Source organism: Pholis gunnellus (assembly GCF_910591455.1).
Source record: "Pholis gunnellus genome assembly, chromosome: 2".
In the NCBI taxonomy this organism is placed as follows: Eukaryota; Metazoa; Chordata; class Actinopteri; order Perciformes; family Pholidae; genus Pholis; species Pholis gunnellus.
The window spans coordinates 16,017,275-16,031,053 of NC_136536.1; the positions used below are offsets into that span (position 1 = coordinate 16,017,275).

At 40.9% G+C, this 13,779-nt stretch overlaps 1 protein-coding gene across 1 annotated transcript in view; it reads left to right on the forward strand.

The window, feature by feature from the left end:
- cntn3a.1 (contactin 3a, tandem duplicate 1) overlaps positions 1 to 13,779 on the forward strand; it is a 61,656-nt gene that overhangs the window by 25,406 nt on the left and 22,471 nt on the right. The window contains exons 5-8 of the mRNA XM_079181051.1: positions 5,292 to 5,495; positions 6,241 to 6,343; positions 6,656 to 6,840; positions 9,908 to 10,047. Coding sequence (XP_079037177.1) covers positions 5,292 to 5,495; positions 6,241 to 6,343; positions 6,656 to 6,840; positions 9,908 to 10,047 — 632 coding nt within the window. The remainder of the gene's footprint in view (positions 1 to 5,291; positions 5,496 to 6,240; positions 6,344 to 6,655; positions 6,841 to 9,907; positions 10,048 to 13,779) is intronic.

Consider the following 13,779-nt stretch of genomic DNA (forward strand, 5'->3'; position numbering starts at 1 on the left):
CTCAATTCCTTCTTGTGGATCATAGCTCTTCTGTGGAGACCCTGCAGAGTGCTTTCAATGATCCATTTTCTGACAATATTGTTTTGCGGCTGTCATCGTAGATTATTCTTATTGATGGAGACGTTGAGGATTCTGAGATGTGCTGAAGGATGAATTATCTCCAATTTTCTAACATCTTTGCTGAAAGGCTAGCCTGGCCATATCTGCTATGGTAATAATGTAACACATCTAGTTTTAGTGACATGGTCACACAATTATACATATGCCCACACACTTTATAATCACATTCTATTGTCCTAAAGCCCCTTTCTTAGACTACAAATATGAATGGCTATGCTGCACCTGGTAACTTTAATCCACAGCATTTTTTTAAGAGAATAAGGCTGCAACTAATGACTATTACATTGTTTTGTCCAAGCAACAGTTCAAAACGGGAAACAAATTATCAGTTTATTATCACAGAAGAGTAATACAATCTGAAAAAGTCGACATTTGAGTTGCTGTAACTATGTTTTGCTTTACTGCAAAAAAAATACTTGATTAGTCATTTATCAAAAGGGTTGATTTATTTGTTTTCTGTTGATCATCTAATCAAATAATTGACTAATAGTTGCAGCCCTGTAAAAACTGAAAAGTGTGTATATATATATATATATATTAGGGCTGTGAAATGATTAAAAATTGTAATCAAATTAATCACAGGTTTCTGTGGATTAATCATGATTAATCACATATTACCGATTTTTGTCATTATTGTGCGTCTTTGCGGTGCTTTGATGCTCGAGTCCCCCGTTGCCACTCGCAAAACTTCCCCTCGTCAACAATATTAATCGGTCTACAGCTTTTTGCAATCCATTTGGCAACTGTGCTAGTCAACTTGTCACAGACAGACTTAGTGAGGGAACTACGTTGTTCAGTGAGGGTGGTTTGGCGCATTCCACTTAAACTCCCCTCACCGACCAACGCATGCGTCGCGTTGAGATGGTAATTTAGGCTGGTAGTGCTACGGTGAAGCGATAACGTCTTCCCGTTTACGTTTACGCCCCTTTTCCTAGAGGCGGGAATTGCCCCCTCTCTACGGCAACGCTGATGGGACATATCTTCAACACCAGAAAGGACAAACATGAGACAGTCTGTTACATTAGTTTGTTTGGATAGCAGCTAACGTCTGACTGCATTAGAGATGTTTTGATTGAGACCTGTATGCTTTTGCTTCGATTATTGTTGTGTCACCTTCGTGATCTTAATGTTTTGGATATATCCTTCCACTGCATATTGCAGTCCCTTTTGCCTTGATCCGGAGAATATCGCGGAGATATTACTCCAAAAAGTATCACTGACACTGACAGATATAGCACTGGTCCCCGTCCTCGCCATGCTTTAGGGTTCACAGTCCTGGGAGTTTTGTCGACGTAGCAACAGTAACTAAGGGGGCGAACGGTCAATTGTGGGATATTGGAAGCTCATTCTGCGCATACGTTAAATGCGTTAAAAAAAAATAACGAATTAATCCTGTAATTTAATCATAACGTGTTAATGCGTTATTTTTCACAGCTCTAATATATATATATATATAGTATGAATGATAGGAAAGGTTTTTAAAAAGTAAGGGGAAGAAATCTGAACCAGCTTCATACCTTCAAGCTCAAGTATCAATTGGCAGCCACATTTGTCTCCATATGTTTTTTTAGTTTAGCATCCAAGTTTACATTCATAAAAGAAATATGGATACATAAGAAAGTTGTGGTAAATACATGACAAATGTTGTACTGTAATTACAGCACTATTAATGTATTGTTGCACATTTGAAACAGAAAAGCCTGACTGTCATTTCAATAGACTCACACAGTGTTGGAAAAGTGAGAAACATGCTCTCATTAAGTAAAGTGTGACAAAATTCATGATCAGCGTGATACTGCCTTCGACAAGGATCTGCCTCATCTCCCATTTAAAGGATTTCAGTATCCCATGCATGATTCAGCAAGCCATTATTTCATTTTAACGATGCCTCAAAACCCTCAAGACAGCTGCAGGAAGTAGTTTGGTGCAGCCAGGATGCTTTGAAACTGTAAGGCAGTGTGAAGTTGCACTTAAAGACTGACCAAAATATTGTCGAGTGCGAAGAGGAGCTCCGCTCCAGTGGTGTTGTTTCACTGCAGTGTACCGTATTTGCATTGAATGTCAGTCTGTCATGATCTGCTTTAAGAGGGTCTGAATGACTTTGGTTAGTCCAGGACCTAATGCATCTGACCTCCTTTCACTAATGGAATCGGGCCTTTTAGATTTACTCAAGGCTGAAATCACTTGTTCTCTATTTGCAGTGCATATACCTCAAAACAGAGGCTGCTCGCTGGCAAGTAACACACATAGCTTGCAGGGATTTTTCCCATGTGCGTGACCTAAGCCATTTCATAGAGTGAACTTGTTCTGTGTTATGAATACAGATGGCTAGCCCTGGTTAATGGCTGTTACTGTCTGGGGAACAGACTTACGAGTACAACTTTGAGACAAATTGTGCATACTCTTTTCTTTTTTTGATACAATACACACTCTGGATTCAGTATGTCCTTGGCCTGTCATGTTGCATTTCTCTTCCCTCCTCTCAGATCATTAAGGGGCAATTGATGCTGCCTGTTCATTATACAAGGGCTAAATGGAACCACAATGGAAATCTGCCACTCACTGTCAGTCATGATTGCATTATTCCATTACCGCCCATCCGCAGGAGGCTCTCAAGTCAAATCATCAAATACAACCATTGGTACTTTCCACTTCCTATTTCCTGCTTCCTGTTTCTCATCATGAATCTTTAACTGACCAATTAGTAACCTCTTATTTGCTGTTGTTCCAGTTCGTCATGCCCTGCACCTTTGGAAGATATTATTTCAAAAACAGACATTAAATATACATGACCTTGTGATGATGGGAGCTGGGATATATTATTTAGGGGAGAGAGGATATTACAGCTGTTCTCTCTGAGGGTCGGACGGGTCGAACCAAGAAGTTATGGTTGTTACAAATGACGGAGGCTAGTATGGACTTCAAAGCAGTAGAAACCACAAGAGATAAACATTGTAATTGAAATGCCACTTCTCTTATTACATGTCTTATATCAGTCTGTTAGTCATTAAAGGAAACCTTTTTGGGAAACTCATATTCGCCTTCTAGAAGAATCGATTGATGCCACTCTCAATTTGTCAAAGCCAGCATAGCTTAGCATAAAGACAGGAAACGGGGGGGAAACTGCTAGCCAGGCTCTGTCCAAAGGTAAAAATAAAAAACTTTAAAAAGCAACTAATTCAATTAATTTTTTTTTTTTTTGTTAAATTCGTACAATGGCTGAAAAAGAATTCTTAAAACATTTTCAACAGGAGTTTCTGCTGGTTGCCTGGCAACCCTCAAGGAAGTTACTGCTTCCAGCCAAAAACTGGTCCAGCAGACGTATGAAACTAACAGCAGCGTTAGATTGTATATACCGCGCAGTTGTTGTACACATCACTCTCAAAATGTGCCACATTGGAAAGCAGAAAACAACATTGGCACGAAACAGACCGACAGATGTGATGACACTGCGCGGTCCAAGTTTCAATCTCATGTCGTGTTCTTGGGATGATCACAAGGTCACCTCTTACCAGTCCAACCCACTTAAAAACACCCACTCTGCACTCTGTACTGGAGCATTTTGAACATCTCGAGATCTCAAGATTCTGTGCCGCGTCGTGATTTGCAAGGTTTGCAGTGATATGTAAAAAGCTCAAACATCCTCTTGCCCCCTAAAGAGCAAAAGTGAAGTACACTGAGTCAGTAGATGAGTGTCCAACTCGTGTCTCAATTATTCCCTGTACCATAGTGCAGAGTCATCGCTTAAACAAGTTTTTTACCAACGGCCAAGATTGCTTTTGGGACAGGGATGCAATATGGTCCAGAGCAATCTATCCGAGTGTCAATATGTCAAAACATCATCATTCCTTTTTAAAATGCGGCTCATTGTTAGTACAAAGCCTCTCTGACTGCACCCCATTTGGTTGATAGTACCGGGAGTCTTTCCCAGAAGTTTGTTATCAAGGATGATGAATAGTAGACCAGGTGGTACCATACTGAATAACATGATCTGTAATACATTGGTTTTATTGGGCATTATATAGTTTCTCATGCAGCATCTGCAGCTTAAGGGTTGATTTAAGGTCCTCTGCTGCTACACGACAGCCACAAAGGGAGGTCGTTGTTGTTGTTGTTGTTGTTTTTATGTACAACCACTGTCTCTGTCTTTTTTAAATATATTCAAATTAGGTAACAAATCCCAAGAATAGATAAGGAAGTAGATGAAACTAAATATATGAAATGAAATAAACAGGGCCTTATTGAACAGGGAATTATTGAATGATGCAATGCTAATACAATTGCAGACATGCAATTTTAAGTTTAATTTACACTGGGTGAGTTTGCTTAGTACAAATCTAACGCTCTCCTCACATTTACCTGGAAATGCTCCCAGAACAACCAAAGGCTTTAGTTGTCTTCGGGTACCAGACAGACGATGAAATATGATCCAGGAATTCTGATTTGAGTGTTAAGTGTTGGAAGGCTCACCAGATTCCAAAACACTGGAAAGTCTTTTACAGCTCTGGAAAGTTATCACAGTAGCAACCTAAGTTTCCCCCAGTGCGATAATCGTTCATGCAATCATGTCCGTGATTGTTGACCGACGGGTAGTGGTCTCATTAAAATGAATGAGAGGGCTGCTTTTGTATTTTTACTTTTCTTTTCACTTAGGCTGTGCGGTCAGTGTGAACATGGCATTACCCCAGATGTCACTGAGCAGCAATACTGGAACAGATGGGACTTAAATGCCTTGGACAAGGTTGACTTGTTGGTTTTAAGAAAGGGACAAGTGTTAGTCGTTAAATCACCACCACACTCCTCATCTTAACACAAGCGGGCCACCGCAGAAAGACCTCCACATTTCTGCAGTCAGTGTAAATATGTACTTCCCTGAAAAGTCAATCATTCATATCCTCGACACCATCACTCCAACATAATGAACCTGTTAAATCTTTATCATATTAGGTGCATTTATCTGACAGTGAGTAAGAGTAATTGCTCTTCAATTATACATTGTGTTTTTAATCACGGAAGGCTGGCACTGAGTGCAATCCACTAATTGCTTTATCCCTGAAGGCACCCACTCACACTGAAGTGATAAGACTGCTGATGCACTACACATTATCTTTACACGGGTATAGATGATGCATAAATGTGTTTTTGACTTGTCGCTGTCACTTTGTTCTCAGAACTTGCCTTCACGTGGATCTTCAATGAGTACCCGTCGTTTGTCACTCAGGACACACGACGATTTGTGTCCCAGAAGACAGGCAACCTCTACATCGCCAAAGTGGAATCCTCCGATGTGGGCAACTACACGTGTGTAGTCACCAATACAGTCACCAAAAGCAGTGTTCAAGGACCACCAACTCCTCTAGTGCTGCGTGTTGATGGTATGACACTTTTACCCCACTTATTATACATAGGGTACAAGGTAGGGGAAGAGTGATACATTTATTATTATTTATTTCAATCTAAATTTGAAGCAGTGCAGCTTTCAAATTGCTGGTGCAGTTGCTTGAATTAGCAATAGCCTGGCAAGTTGACAAGTTTTAGGAGGTGAGAGTTTTAGCCGGCAAACATCGATTTTGCCGGCTGCTGGCCAACTGTTGCCAGCACATTTTATTATGGTGGTGTGGTTCTGATCAATACGTCCAAAAGAGTGATGAGTCTCCTGGTGAAACAGTGTAGCCGATTACACCATCAAAGCTTTCTTTGAAGTAGACTTTTATCCGACTGACTGACTGGTTTGGAAAAGAGGACTCGTGTCAACCTCATGAGGCCACCGCATCACTTCATCTGATTCTTCTCATGTTGAAACAAGATAGGCTTGTAATTGTGATTTGTAGATATTTGATGATCTGTAGACCATCACTACAGGACTGGAGTGTGATTTCTAGAAAAATAGCATAAATACAAAAAAAAAAGCAATGCAATGGTGGTCACTGGTCAGAAAAATCTAGATTTGATATACTTCCCTAAGCCGTTGGACACAGTTTAGAGTTTTAATTTGTTTTAGCTTAGACAGTCATGAGTGACCTAAACTTTGTTTCTATGTGACCTTTAATAGCCTTGAGCTGAAATAATTCCCTTCAGGCATGCATGGCATTGTTTCTATGTTTCTCTTTGTATCTCCAGGTGTGATGGGTGAATATGAGCCAAAGATCGAAGTGCAGTTCCCTGAAGTCGTCCCTGTTGCTAAGAGCTCAACCGTCAAGCTGGAATGTTTTGCACTTGGAAAGTACGTCCCACTGTGTGTTATTATACCACAGCCATTCGTTGTTTACTGTCTCATTCTAAGCTGCATGCTAATGTGTGAGGACCCTCGCAAGTGATTTTGAGAGCAGAAGATCTTGCATTTTAATGAGTCCTTCTTGTGCTGTACACCCACAATACACAGAAGAAACATTCACCAGTCAATGTTTCCGATTGATTAAACATCGACATGCTTTATAGATGTGTGTTCACTGGTAACATATATGTGTATTAGCCTGGGCTAAATTTGTAGTTAACATATTTAACGTATTTTTCATGTTGTGGCCAATGCGTTTAGCCCAGTGCCAACCATCAGCTGGAGGAGAGTGGATGGAGCCACTTTTGGCAGGAAGGTGGACATAAATAAAGCCAGCGGAGTATTAGAAATCCCTTACTTCCAGCAGGAGGATGCAGGAGTATATGAATGTGTGGCTGAAAACAGCAGAGGAAGAAACTCTGCTAAAGGAAAGCTCTCTTTCTATGGTGAGTAGGAGGATGATTTCACTGACTTTGATCTAAAACTGATTTTACCTCACTCCTCTAGTCTTGGGAACAAATCAAATCGTATGCCTTTAACCTGTCAGTCTTCTTCCCAACATATCATGTGCATTCTTAGACTTTTACGAAATCTTCTTCCTATTGATTCATACCCTTTTAAAACTTCACTGCAACTGAGACTGATTGAAAATCTTGCAGAGTAAGAGTGTAGCTTCGGTGTGAGTCTTACAAAAAAAGTTTTACTTGTTGTCATGCAATCTGTAGCTTTTATTAGAACCCATATATAACCGCATCATATAGTGGAATGTAGTAATAAATTAACCTATTACCAGTAGTTCATTTCTGACAAGCTCTCTATTGTGCCAGCGGCTAACCCAGGCCGCACACAGATTTATACTACCTTTCAGAGAGGGGGGGGGATTTTTCCCCTCACTAACACTGGACTTATGGCCCATATTCTGAGGAAAGCTTTTAATGGCCCTTGATGAAGGATTTTTATGGTTTCTCTCTCCATTATTTTGCAGTTTACGCATTGATGATGTCTGCCCAAAAGGCCCTGTCGGGATGTACTTGAGTGAAATCATCAAATCCAGATTTTTCTTTCCTGTGAAGAAGGGTGCCTTTGATATGATAATGCTGTAGTATGGAGTTTATTGCAGCACCTGTGGGTCTAGTGAGAAATGCTCACAGTACCTGTAGGTTGGCTCAGAATCAAACATGTTTTGCTTTAAAACACCATCGCTCTTGATGACTTAGAGGCCTTAAAACAGTGAAAAATTGCATGATCATGTTAAAGTCATTTTGCTAACAAGGTCATGTTTCCAACAACCTGTAGCTATCGCTGTCTTGGTACGGTGTTGCGTCGCCTCTGCACATTTCCTTTGCTGTAGTTGTGTGGAAGTCATGTTTCTCCTTGTAAGATTTAAGGCCCGTCTCATCTCAAAGCCTCGCAGACTGGCCAGCCGCCAGGTGATAAAAATCTGTAATCTCATTTTAAACTCTCATAGACAGGAGCTTGTGGGACATCCATCAACTCTATAGAAGCGAAGGAGAATCAATATGGGGATGTGGTGTTTGCGACACCCAACCAATGCGGGCGCAGGAACAATAAGGGGTGGCCTCTCTTTCGATTTCCCACTTAATTGTCCTTCTGTAGAACCAGGGGATTTATGAAATTAGATCATGGTTTAGCAGATGACTGCATTTGAATGAGCTTACACACGATCAGATTGACGTTGAATAGAAGCCGCTTGCATCATGTCTTCCCTTCCATTATGTTATCTCTGACAGTCTCATTTGTAATATTGTTAACTGGGTGTCATGCACAATAGTGTTTGTTTCTGTATAGTGATGTCTTTTCAATTCAGTAGCTTGCTCGTTTCCAAACGTATTATGTGTTTGTTTTTTTTACAAAATATGATCTCACTTCTCATATGGGGCTGCCAAACACTTCCTCTATGTAGGCTTTTTCTCATTCAAATACTGAGAAGGGAGGAAGTTGTGTTCAAAATGAAAAAGAAATGGCTGCCAGACCTTGAAGAACTTTCAAGAAGAGCCCTGGATGATGTGTTCAAGGTGTTCGAGGCGTGTCATTACCTCCTCCACCCTGCGTTTATGAGACGGTGGCCAATAATGTTGAACAAATCTATAGCCTCTGTCTGATTTTGTTGATGGAGTAATTGCATCTTGTCAGGCGCTTCACCATAGATAGAAGTCAGAGATTTAGGATCGATATCTTTGCTGTTCATAAGTGAAACAGTTCTTAAAAATGTCTCTCCAGAATTCAGTTAATCTGTGACATTCCCAGAACATAGGACTACGGTCGACTGGCTCTTGGTTAAATGTGGGGCATGTTGGGTCTGACCCTGGGTACGTTCTATCAACCTACTCAGAAATACAGTCTGGTCTCACAGGAAAAAAACACACCCAGCTCCAGACTTTGCTAATTTACCCAATCCATATGTGTAGGTGGTGAGGATGTGACGGGTGAGGTGGCTAGAGAAGGGAGAGTGTGTGCGTGGCGTAGTGGTGTCTCCAGTGCGCTCAGTCGTGTTCGGCGCAGCTGAAAATCCAAACTTTTGTTCTAAATGAAACCCCCCGAAAACAAATTGTCGATCTCCGACAGGAATTCACAGAGCACATCCTGACTGATTTAAACAGATTCACACCTGACCAGCCACACTATGACCTAGTGATGGGGGAGACTGTAGCATGTTTAAACCTTGTGTGTGGGTCAGTACTTTCCCTGCTAAAGAGTCCTTGACACTGAATGTACCATGGATACTGTTCCAGTTGTAAATGTACTCTCATATTCCCAGAGAGAGATAAGATGAAAGGCTATTTCAAGCAAGAAAAAAATGTTGCATAGTAATAATTCTTATCATTATTATTATTATTATTACATTATCAAAGTAACACTGCTATAGGCAAGCAGGCAGACTTGACCCTGGCACGACGTCCTGTATTTATGTGGGTGATTCACAAGGGCCATAAATCTTCTGCCTCTGTCGCTAGAGATACGGCGCTAGTCATTTATGTGCCACAGTACCACGATCATAAATAACGAGGCATTTTCTCCATGAATTTCAGATGTTTCAAAAGACAAAAAGGGAATATAATCTCTGTTATTAACAGCATTGCTAAAAAATACAACCCTTCTATTGTACTGTATGCATCACATATATTACAGTCAGTAAACCCGATTCTTGTAAAAGATTTTCATCAAAATAACTTATTCAAGCTGTTTGAAGTAAATCCACGAGATGTATTTTAGCTTTCAACCTTACAGTGAAAGATTTCAACTGAGCTATCGATCCTTCCACGTGTTAAGTTCATGCAGTTGTTTTAATTTATATATTTTTCAACTGGAGGTGAGCTTTGGGTTAATTGGAAGTGGATTTATGATTTGTGCCCTTGGATGCCTCTTTAATGATCTAATTGCCCGCTTGGTTGGTTCATCGATTTATTCTAAAACTGCTGCATGCTGGAAATACTCAAGCATAGGTGTAGCGTGAAAGTGTTCATTTACAGTATGTGGTCTGTGACCTCACAGCGGCACCTAACTTGACCGAGAAGCCTCAAGATGTTCAGATGACCATTGATGATACGCTGGTGTGGGAGTGCAAAGCCAGTGCCAAGCCCAAACCCTCCTACCGCTGGCTGAAGAACGGAGAGCCTCTGGACCCCATGGAGGTAAGTGATTTTTCTCAATCACTTTTAATGACAAACACTAAAATATAGAGAATATGCATGTGAGAATGATCCATAGTTCACCCCCCACCATGCAGCACTAAACCCACAGTAGTCCAACAAGGAAAAAAGGAAACCCCGTCAAATAATCAGTCAAGAGCATCTCCCACACTTTCCTATTATAGCAACAAAAAAGGAAGTATGTCTGGTACAATAATCAAGCATTGACTGTATTTTACTACTTCAAATTCTGTTTGTGTAAATCACCTGCTGCCAACACTTCACCTCTGGGATTCTCTCCAACTTCACTGTGATACGATGTTTCAACTGCAGCCCCTACGTTGAACTGGTGTAGACATTTCAAACATAGTTTATATGTAGATTGTTCGTTGTTCTTATCCACATTTAAGCCAGAAGCCAGACACACGCGTACACCTTTACGCGTACACCTTTATGTATGGTTAGAGTAATCTAACCATACATCTGTGTCCATGACACCTGTGCGTGGTACAAAAACAATCGATGCAAAGTGTGTTAATTTGTGTGCTCCAACTTTAATCAACAGCTAATTTTATGACGGTTACGAACACGTTGAAGTTGCTGAAATCTGCAAAGCTCAGTCTCTCAGGCTTGTATTTTTATTGTATTGTTATTGTTAACTGAGTGTCAATAATTGTTTTCATTACAACCGCCCTTAGGCAGTTGAGTGGCTGTAGATAAACATAATGTGTGAGATGATAAGATGACAGTAGAGTCAGCAGCATCTTACTAAAAGAATGCACAGTGTTACTGCACAGTGTTTTGCTGGATTCGTTTTGCTGATGAATCACATAATGGTCACATCTCAAAGCTTTATACTTGGCAAGAATATGCTACTTTGAAATTGCTTGGGACTAAATGTGGCATTAAAAGTGTGTGTGGGTGGGTGGGGGGATTTGTATGTGTTTTGCAAAGAAGCCAAACTGATGCCATTTTCTGCCTGTCATCAACCAGGGACTCAACAATTTAGCGCTCAACGCGTCCTATCTGCCGCTCTCAATTTTGTCATCAAGTCTCTTCTCTCTGGGGAGGGTGAAAATGCCTTGTCATCCAAAATACATTTCACAGTCAGGCAATTTGCCTTGTTTGGTGGTATTGTGCTGCTGTAGTGAGCGTACCTTTTGCCTAAAAAGAACGGCTCCCTGTGAATCTGGTATTTTCAGTGTTTGGATTGGGCAACGAGCCCAAAACCAGACTGTTTTTGTTTGACATGTCTTTAAAGGTGGAAGGTGGGTTTAGTTTTTCTGTTACTTGAATTGAAGGCTGAGATAATATTTGAAATGTGGGGCACTTAAATTAAAGCGCTGAATCACAATTGACACGGTGAAAAAGATTGCAGAGTTTTGCACTCTAAATATTTTGCCATTATGCCACAGAAGTAGTTAACTACGACTCCTGGATATGCAGCAAGTGAGATTTGAATCCGTACAAATAAGCCTCATTGTCATGAACATGTCCTCTCTCTGTCATTCGTGGCTGTTGAGTGACAAAGGTCACTTCCTCTATTTGCCACACATCCTGGACCACAGGAAACCCTTATCACTCCACCTGTGCATCTCAAGTATTGATTTGTAAATAACATTGTAAAAATTCCTTTGGCGGTTGGCCAAGGTAACATTTTCTCTGTACATGTGGCTATATTAATGAGGTGGGGTGTGTTACCATTTTCAAAATGCCACCATCAACAGCGGCAACAGTAAATCAATTTCCAAACCCAAAGGTCAGCGATGTAGAGAGAGGGAGGGAGAAGGAGAGGAAGGCCAAGAGGGCCATTTGTTATTCCTCATTAGAATGGATCAGTCCTCCTTCTCCCTGTCTCTCCTTCTCTCTCTCTATTTATCTCAACATCTCTGCTGCTCTCTTTCTCTTTCCTACGCTCTCTTTCAAGCTTTTTTTCTTTCTCGTTTCCCTCTCTCTCCAACTCATTTTGGGCCACCTCCATGGGAATTAAATGGCGCAGAGGAGGGCTGTCACTTCAAAATGTCATACCGGTGAAACAAGGACCCACTCACGCTTGTATTTTTCCACTTTACCACCAGCTCCCCTTTCAGTTTCATACACGAGTGTGTGTTTTTTTGATTTTTTCTACCTTTGACCTCCAAAGTCAGGGAGAAATGATTTGCCTTTTCACAGCTCAACTTAAAACAGTGATGGTATCAGAGAAAAGTCAAGAATAATTAATGATGCCATAAAGCAGCCAAATGCTACCATTTGTCTCCAGTGATAAAGAGATTGCGATAGAATCACCACTGAGTCTGCGAGGGCTTTTTAGTAGGGCACTGGGCACCGAATGGCGTAGTGTGGCACCAACCCATGCACTTACACAGATCTCTTTCATCTCTTTCTCCCCCTCTGGGCCCTTGCACTGTGTAACCTGAAAAGGACCATCTATCATCTATTCAAAGTCGCTATGTCTCTCTCTGTCTTTCTCTCTATCATCCCATTGAACACACACATATAAGCATCCAGTAAAAACCTAAGGACTTGTTGTGTTCCACTTGAAAACTGCTGCATACATCCCTCACACAAGACCTCCTCTGGCGGTGGGTTTAGCGCCAGGTCAGCCATGTGTCCATAGTGTGCCCGGCCCTCAGAGAGAGGCCTATTTGAAGATCCTCAACAGTGTCCCTGACTGATGTTAAGGGACAGTCCTTGTCTTTTCAAGTGGCAGTGCTGTAATGATTCCAGACGACAGACAGACTGGCGGCAGGACCCTCTGGACTACTTTGTCAGTGACATTAAAAGGTCTGGCTACACTCGATGGAAAAGATCAAGGGCAAGAACAATGAGTGCTGCCACACTTAAATTGACACAACTATAAAAAGGGAGCAGAAAGTAGTGCCAATCCTGGTAAAGGTCAAAAGAAGCAGTGGGGAGAAAAGTACTTTGCTCGGGTGTAATTATTATTTGTACTCTTTGTAGGCGTTTTCAAAATTGTATGGATTTCTTTTTAAACAAACACCATCTAATGCAGAATATTAGAATAAACTCCATGAGCCTTGGTGGATGGAGTATAACCAAGCAGCTTGCTGCAGCTTATTCCTAACTAATTCCTCCGAGGTTTTATTCCAACCACCGTTTGATAATGTCTTAGTGCTATGTTAAGCAGAGGGGGGTTACACTAGTCACTGCGGGGCTATTAAGACCACAGAAAATTAGCGGTGTTTCAATTATCAACACCCCTGAGGAGAGAAAAAGTGTGGCTGAAGCTTGAATTAGATCAGGTCATTCATCAGAATGAACGCAGCTGGCATCGTGGTACTTAACATGCCCATATATAGTCCTAATTGTCTACCTCAAAGGTTTTTTAGTACAGTAGTCTCCTACTAACTCCTAGTATGTGATGCTGTTTTGTCACTAATTGCAGTGTTTAGAAGCTTCCCTTAAAGCAGATTCACACTTTTTTTAAATATAAAGTTAAAGGTAAGTCTTGAAAAGAAAAAAAGAGAAAAATGTGTTTATTTAAATGCTGCAGATGCTGTTCCAAACTAGACATATGAAAAAGTTCATGTAATACTAACCTGAGACGCAGAACCATCTGAGAAGCTGTCAATACAAAATGTTTGGAAAAGGACAGGCACTTTGGCATATTATTGAATAAACCATCTGTCAATCAAATTACTGCAGAGTGAAAACGTCTTTTCCATCGAGAAAAGCCTTCAGGGTCGTTCTTTGCTCTCCTTTCAATGAAGAAAT